Source organism: Hibiscus syriacus, unplaced genomic scaffold, assembly GCF_006381635.1.
Source record: "Hibiscus syriacus cultivar Baekdansim isolate YM2019G1 unplaced genomic scaffold, ASM638163v2 tig00010871_pilon, whole genome shotgun sequence".
Classification (NCBI taxonomy): domain Eukaryota; kingdom Viridiplantae; phylum Streptophyta; class Magnoliopsida; order Malvales; family Malvaceae; genus Hibiscus; species Hibiscus syriacus.
In genome coordinates, this window is record NW_024062235.1 from 10,684 (window position 1) to 19,734 (window position 9,051).

Here is a 9,051-nt window from a genome sequence, read left to right on the forward strand (position 1 = left end):
AATTAACACGTATTCAGAAACATATAAAAGGGGTAAGGCTTAATTTGCAAAATATATAAAATAACATAATTTTTGACGCCCTTGCGCAAGATGCCCAAAGTAAGTTTGTATGAGACAAAGCTTTAACCGTCCTTGCTTATCGATATGAAAAGAATCCCATATGTTCAATGAACTTTGGCCACATGTTCCCTTCTAAATTGCAATGATTTCAACGGTTTAACTTTTAATTCAGTATTTTTAACTTAACAAACAAATTTATCCACATAATTAAACCATTATGCTTACCCTCGATAATTTTGTTGAAAGATTTTAGGTTGTAGGAAAATAACTCGACATATGATTAGACCCAACAACCAAAAAGAAAAATAAAAAGAATCTTATAACATTTTTACCCTCGATAAAAAAAAATTCTTTTAACCCTCGATGTCACATCCCAGATGAGGGATTAAAATTTTATTTTGTGAAATTGAGGTCTAAATTATATTTCTTTAAAATTTTTGAGTCATTCTGTGAAGTTCAAAGATAGCTTATTTGGTTTCCCCGTCAGTTGGTTATGTTGAAAATAAGAGGTTTGGAGGTTGTTATGCTGCAATCCTAGGATCTCATGGTTGGAAAGAAACCTTCCATCCACTTGCACTACAATGCCCTCAAGATATAAGATATATTATTTTTAGTTTGTATCTCCTTAAACCGACTCAAATCAAGTATAAAATCTAATTTGCTGGGTTGACTTTTGTTATCTCCCAATTTCCCAAAACTATCTTTCTTTCTCAAATTTTCGTCGTCGTCCAGTTGTCTGTGTGCAACACCATCGTCACCAACATGTTTCACGCCTTGTTTCGAGTTGATCGTTACCCCACTTCCTTCATCATTTTCGTCGTTGGGGAGCTTGATAAGATAAAGAAACTGTCACACCCTACAAGCATTCACGAGGGCTCGAAGTTTTTACAGAGATGTTTAAACATTCTGATATCGAGGCACTTAAAGATGTTCACATACTTGTTTTGTTGATACATTCTTATTTGAAACATTTGAATGTTAAATCTTTCTTAGTTTCGTGGACTTGGTTTGAAAATGTAATGGTCTAAAATTCGAGGAACAAATCGCTCGAGTTTTCATTCAAAATTAACTAACGACAAGTATAATGTATAATATTATCATAAAATATGACATAAAATTAAGTGGCTAATTATATTATACTCATAAGATATTAGAAGTTTCATGGTAATAAAAGTGTAGATATCATTAAAGTCGTATTTATAATTTGATAAGTGACGGAATTATAAATACATACAATAACTGGTTATTAAATTATTTAATAAAGAAATAGTGGTCTCCAAGAGGCAAAGAATAGGTCAACTTGTATTTTCTCTTATCTTTGTAATAGAGAAATCTATCTTATTGGAAGATCTCAACCTTCAAGATAATCTTCAATATATCAACTTTCTAGGTAATCTTCAATAATGATTCAGGTATGCTTCCGTAAATCTAATATATTTTTTTCTTGATGATTTGTCTTGGGTTTAATTTTATATTTATTATATTTTGGTTGTAATATTGTTGTGATGATAATCTGATTTGAGTTTGTAATCAAGTGGTGATTTCAATTTATTAGATTGTATGAGATTTATGAATCGAATGATTTTATATATAAGTAAAAGATTGATATTATATATATATATATATAAGGATATGATCGTATTACATAATGTAAAACTCTTTTAGTTTTACACATATTTAAGACCGTTAGATAAGAAAATAGATGTCCAAAATTAACAGTACAATAAGAAATGATAAGATATTCAGTGAAAAAATAATAAATTAATCTAAGCCACCTATTTTACCCATCTAATGATCCTAAATCTATATAAAGTAAAAGAATTTTACATTATGTAAGTGGATCATAACCTATGTATATATGTGTGTATATATGTGTATATATATATACACATACATATATACATATATATTTGCTTTTAAATAAAAATAAGACAAGTGGTATTTATATACTTATGTGTTTAGGGGAGAATGGGAAACACGCATGAAATTGGGAACAAAAGTTGGGGGTTCTGAAGGAAGAGGGAATGACAGTTAAGGGTGGGAGATCCCGGTGGAACCAAGTTTGTTCAACCGCACCTGTTCACCCAACACCAATCTTAGCCCTCACCCTACCACACTCAAACATGGCTCTTTATACCAACATAAACCTCAACCTAGTTTCACGACCAAAGAATCGTTGTGTGGGTGCTTTAATCTTCCCTTCATGTGATTAATTATTAAATTTAACTATGATTCCAATATAGAAGTAAATCAAACTTATGATTATTTGATTGTACCTAGTCTAAAACGGTCAATCTCTGTTTTGAAAACCAGATCGGACCGGCCGGTTCAACCGGAAACCATTACTTAGTCCGGTTCAATCTAAACCGGTTGAACCGTTATTAGTGAACCGGCCAGAACCGTTGAACCGTTCGAACCGGACCGGCTGAAAACCGGGATTTTTGTTTTTTTTTTAAAAAAAAATTAAACTAAACAACATCGTTTGTTAAACGAGCCAAGTCGAACTCGAGTATTGTTGAGCTCGACTCGAACTTGAAAACTTTAAAAGTAAGCTCAACTCAACTCAAACTCACAAGCTAAAAATTATCAAGTTCAACTCAAACTCGAGATATAATATTGAAACTTGAACTCAAAAAGGCTTGAACTCAAAAAAAATTAGAAGCTCGATTGAAGCCTAAAAATTTGAGCTTAATTGAAGTGAAAGAATAGTTCACTCAATGCTCACCAAAAGACTCAATGATTTTGAATGTCAAATTACCTCTATTATTTATAGAAGTTAGTTGTGATGTGCTTCTATGTTTTTTAGCAATGTGAGATTGTTTTGTTCTCATATTTTTACTCTTTAGACTTTTGGGATGCTCTTCTATGTTTCTTAGCCATGTGAGATTGTTTTTATAAAAAAAATTAAACCAAATAATATCATTTTGTTATGATTTTTTTAACCCCAAAATTATTTTTTAATTATAGTTATATAATTATATTTATTATTTAATATGTTTTACCTTAAATATTATGTTGTAGTTAATTTGAATCATTTTGTTTCACTTGATTTTATGGTTTTTAACTTATATATGTTATGATTTGCTTTGAATATGACTTGTGATATAAAAAATTATTTTTTATTAAATATTTTTGGTATTTTATTTAATTTTTTAAATAATTATGACGTCGTCCGATTCTTCCGACCAATCGGACCGGGTTCGACCGGTTGAACCAGTGAACCGGTAGCATGACCAGTTCGCTAACCGGTCCGGTTCTGAAAACCATGCGGCCAATAATGACTTCAATCATATAATAAACTCTTAAAAGACTTAATACAATTGAACTATTATAAAACGACTTTGACAAATAGATTCACTATTTCATTCAAATCCAGACGATGGTTTTACACGAGACAACTTTTTCTATAAAAAGACAATAGAAAAATCTGGTAATTGTAATCTATGAAGATAACTATTGAAAATCTTATATTATTATTGTCAGATATAATGTTATTAAGTCGAGTAATATAGTTTTATTTTAAAATTTTATATCACTCGAATCAAACATACTGTATTTATAGTGAAGTCTTGTGGTTCAGAGAGAAAGAGGCTACTAATTAACGACTATTCCTTTCTGTGATCAATCATGCTACTCGCTATCGGAATCAGCAGTTCCTGTGCAGGCAAATTTACCTCGCTTCACTTATCTTTAAAATGCATGTATTTCAACATCATTTTCACTCTTCACTTGAATATATGTAAAAAAATATTATACAGCCTCAATCATTTGTTCTTTGCTTCTCCATGCAGGTGCCACGTGCTTGGTTTAACATTCCATTCGTATTGTCATGCCACGTGCTTTGTGGGTAACATCCCATTCGTTTTGTCACGACGTGCCACGTCATTTACACATCGCGACAAAATAATCGAAAGAAATGCTGCTGACATGACGTGTCAGGATATGGACGCTCAGATCCTTTCTCTTTTGATGATAAAACGTACGACTGGGAAAGTGGGGCCACACTTTTCTGTCCCGGTTCGTGCGGTTCGCCCGCCAGAAGCGTGTGTAATAAATAGGAGCCAATGAATGATTAATGGAGCTCTCCCATTGCCCCACCTTTTCTCATCCCGTTGGTCCCATCCAATTGGATAAGTTTCTTCACCCTCCTTCAGGACCCACCCCAAAAGCATTTATTTATTACGTGTCATTTTGAGATATATTTTCAGTATTTTACTTTTAAAATTTACTCATGATATTGATCAAATTTAATTTTTATTTACAAAGAACGTCTCTGTTCATTGGATTCATTTCTAAATATTTTTAAACATAAATAAAAACATTAAATAATCATTTTATTTCGTGAGGTCCGTTGGTGCATGGTTTTGTCTGATTGAAATAAATATTTTTTAATATTAGAAATTGTTAGTTGAATTAAATTTTATTGGAAAAAGTAGGTAATCCAATCATAATGACTTGAGTGAAAAATAATAATATACTCACCATTCAATTGAATGTTCAAATGTGGTAAAATCATGTTAAAGAAACAGTAGTTCACTAACAATGTAGTAACATCATGATCGTTTCACCTCTGATTACATCATTGAATATCTTATAGATTAATTTAGAAATTTTTTATTAATGATAATTTTATGACATATTTTATTAATATTGATAGCATTAAATGTAAATCCACTTATCGTATAAGATTACAAAAACGCATACTTTTGAAATCAAAGGAATAGTAAAGAAAATCAAACGGTGAAATCCATGGGTGGGTTTTGAGGAAGCAGGCATTTGAAAATTCTCACTCTATTTTATTAATTTATGTGTTTGCCCTTAAAAAAATAGACCTTATCCACTTCACTAGTATAAAAATGGAAGATAATCATCAACCATAGTCCTGCCAAAACAGATCAAAGCAAGGCAAGATAATATTTTTTTTCTTTTCTTCTTCAGAATTCCTCAACTGTTGTTGTTTCTTTCTTGGTTTTGGGGTTTCAAAAATGGCAGCAAGGAAGATGTTTTTTGGTTCAAAACCAAGATATATCTACCCAACCATGGAATTTGACGATGGGAACAACCCTTCATTGGATCATCATCATAATCTGTTCGATTTTGATGAAGATGATGTATGGAACAATTCAAATGATCAAGCGACGGCCAACTCGGAACCCAAGAAGCCCTTGCCCAGTTCACGAGCTTTGTCTAAGAAGGTTTCCAAAAAGATGGAGATTCAGATTAGTGATAAGAATAAATACAGGGGTGCCCAAATGGCAGCTGCTTCAGCTTCATTGCCGGTCAACATCCCGGACTGGTCCAAGATCCTCCAAGCGGAATACATAGAACACGGGAAGACCGATGAAGATGTCGTCGGAGAAGACGACGGTGATGGAGACGGAAGGGTTCCGCCGCACGAGTACTTGGCTAGGAGAAGAGGAGCTTCGTTTTCCGTTCATGAAGGAATTGGAAGGACTTTGAAAGGAAGAGATTTGCGTCGTGTTCGAAATGCTGTCTGGAAAAAAACAGGTTTTGAAGATTAACAGTAAAAATAAAACCCAGATTTGGTTTTGATATCTTCTTTTATTTATTTAGACCATGAAATGGCAAATTTTTAATTGCCATATCTATCTATACTTGAATTTTCTTCTCTGATTTTCACAATCAGAGGATGTTTTTCTTCTGTTTTGGCATAATGTAACTATTCAAGTATGGATGATGATGATGATTTCAACTCATTTAAACGGGTACGAATCAAAGCTTTCTTAACTGATTAGAGGAGAGTCGTCATCTATAAAGACTACGACTCCAAACTCATCATATATACATTTATTTAAATTTAAATAATTATTTTTTTTAAATATATATTATTCTTATTAGTTAAACAAATAATCCATTATTGAGACGGTGGTAGTTGGCTAGATAGGAACAGGGGACCTACTTTCAAGTTTAATTTATATTTTTCTTGTAAATATTTGTTTTTATGGTTTGATGTCAACAAAGTTTATTTCTTTATCTGACATTAAACTATGCCCACAAATCTTTAATAAAATAAAAACAATGTCACTGTCTTTCTGATGTGTTCATGTATTGCATAATTTTAATTTCAATTCCATCGACCGCAATAAACAGGGTAAACTACATATTAAATACCTAAATTATTATTTGTGTTTCATTTTAGTATCCAATTTTTTATTTGTTTCAAAATTATATTACTTAAATTATTTTAGTACCAAAACTTTCATTTAATACCTAAACAGTGATAATGACATGGTATTTTTTTTAAAATATTTTTTAAAATTTTCACATAATTTTTCATTTTATGTGATATGGGTAACATTTTATTAAATCACTTAAATCAAACATGAAAACTTGTAGTAGTGACACTCAAATCCTGTAGAGTATTGGTAACATTTTATTAAGTCGCTTAAATCAAACATGAAAGCTTGCAGTAACGACACTCAAACCCTAATCTATAGGGTAAAATATAGACACTTAACCATCCAACTAAACCATCCATTTGAATTAAAGTAAAAAAGAATTACTTAACCAATAGCACATTACCATAAAAAAAAATCTAGTTAAGTCTAGAATCAAACTTGAGAACTTCTACTTAAATACCACACAATTTAGCCACTATGTTAAAAAAATCTCTACAAATTTCATTAATATTAGTAATTAATTTTTAAAACTGTTAAATTAATAAATAATTTTTTTAACTTCATATGTGAATAAAATAATTAACTAAATATAAATTTCAAACTATATATTATAGAATATATTTTTTATAATTATTTAATATTAATTGTATAAAAATACATAAATAATTATTTTATTATTTTTTATTCCTAAATAAATTTAAACATAATATTTAATTTAAAAATTATATATATTAAATATTAATGTTAATTGAGTGTAATATATATATATTAATTTTAGTTAAAGATTTTAGGTTTGAATTCCAAGTGTGATCAAATTCTTGTTATGGCGAAATATATGTTAAGTCGTTTAGCATATCAGCCATTATATCTTGGCTTTACTCCCTGAAGAACAAGAATATGTCACATTAATTTCATTTTTTAAAAGTTAACGGCATAGTTATTAAAAATAACTTAAAAATCCACATAGTTATTAAAAATTAAAGAAAAATATATTGAAATGTAAAAATACTTAAAAATATGTCACATTAATTTCATTTTTTTAAAGTTAACGGCGAGATATTAAAATAAAACAATAAGTAAACGTTAGGTATGATTTTGAAACAAATGAAAGTTTATGTTTTAAAATGGAATAAAGGTGATAGTTTAAATACTAAATATGTAGTTTACCCTAATTAAAAGATAGGACACAACTTCAGTACAAACAAATTAAACCAAAATTTGATTAAGTAATTGTTTTTCCCCCTTTTCTAAAGCTACAGTTTAAACAATTAATCAAGTGCTTTACTTAAGCTTGAAGGATGCTAATTGAGAAATAGTTCCCCGAATCTGTAGAATTGTAACAGCATCAAAGAAAGAAGATACCTTATCTATGACTAAATCTTATTTATTATCCTTAAACAAAAGATCAATGCACCTAAATTTGTTGGCCACTACTAAATCATCAAACAAGCAGCGGCTGCTTGTTTTCAAACCCCTTATTTTTCCTTTCTTGGTTCTAATTATGACGATTAATAGTATAGTTTTTATATATATATATAATTATTGATATTCGATATAATAATTATTATTATTTTTAAAAATTGATATTTCACTTCGAAACTGTTTTGTTTAATCTTCCAAGTTTCAACCATTGAGGGTGAAGTTTGAAGTTTTGTCTAAGTTAAAACGGCAAAAGACATCTTCAGTAAGGAAATAATGTGGGAATGTCTAAGGAGGCGGACTAATATAAGGTTAAGAAACGGTGTAACCGAAAATTTAATAATATAATTAATAAATTTGGTAAAGTGCTATCGGAAATGTTGACAGACTCATAATGTTGTAGGTGGAAAACATTAAGAGCTATTAAAAAATTTGGTAACCGATAAACTTTAGTTATCAGTAGGTATCAATACATATATAAGTATCCATACTTACTTCAATGTGAAAAACATTAATTTAGAGTTACCTTTTGAGTGGGTTTTAAGATATTAATTTAGTAATTATAAGCATCTAATGACTTATTTTAATGTTACTATATATATTAATATTAAATTAAAAATAATAAACATATATATTACATATTTATTATTATTTTTAGTTAAAATTGTTAAATTTTAATTCTAAACAATATTTTATAAAAAAATCTAAATAATCAAATAATTTTTTGTGTAAATGAAATTATTAAATTAGTGTTGTAGATGGAAAACATGAAGAACTATTAAAAAATTTTGAAACATAAATTGCATAGTTTTTGTGTTCATACTTATTCTAAAAGTATATATATTGTTTCGACAGTAAGTTATATGCAACTATTGTCCTTAAAAAGTATTCATGTCTATATTGTATGTATCGATACTTATATTTAAAACTTAAATGGTTAAAATAAAATAGGCGCTACATATTATATTAAACTATCTACCAGTTTATTTGAAGGTTACTAATAATGTAAATGGTAAAATAAAATAGGCGATACATGTTACGTTAAAATATCTACTAGTTTATTTAAAGGTTACTATTAATATAAACGGTAAAGTAAAATATGTGTTACTTATTACGTTAAACTAGCTATTGGTTTATTTAAAGTTTGATAATAATATAAACGGTAAAATAAAATAGGTGCTACCTATTATGTTAAATAAGTATTACCTATTACGTTAAACTAACTACCGATTTGTTTAAAGGTTAATAATAATATAAACGGTAAAATAAAATAGACGCTACCTATTACGTTAAACTAATTATCGGTTTGTTTAAAGATGAATAATAATTAAACGTAAAAATATATACAACTTAGCCGTTTGAAATATATTTTTAAAATTCGAAAGTATTGATACTTGTAGGTTGATGTGAGAGGTAGAATTCATCACCTTTT

At 29.0% G+C, this 9,051-nt stretch overlaps 1 protein-coding gene across 1 annotated transcript; it reads left to right on the forward strand.

The window, feature by feature from the left end:
- Positions 1 to 4,958: 4,958 nt before the first annotated feature.
- LOC120204404 lies at positions 4,959 to 5,789 on the forward strand. Its single transcript, XM_039204501.1, has one exon. It carries the CDS (start codon positions 5,046 to 5,048, stop codon positions 5,580 to 5,582), a length of 537 nt encoding a protein of 178 aa, XP_039060432.1. The 5' UTR covers positions 4,959 to 5,045; the 3' UTR covers positions 5,583 to 5,789.
- Positions 5,790 to 9,051: the final 3,262 nt, after the last annotated feature.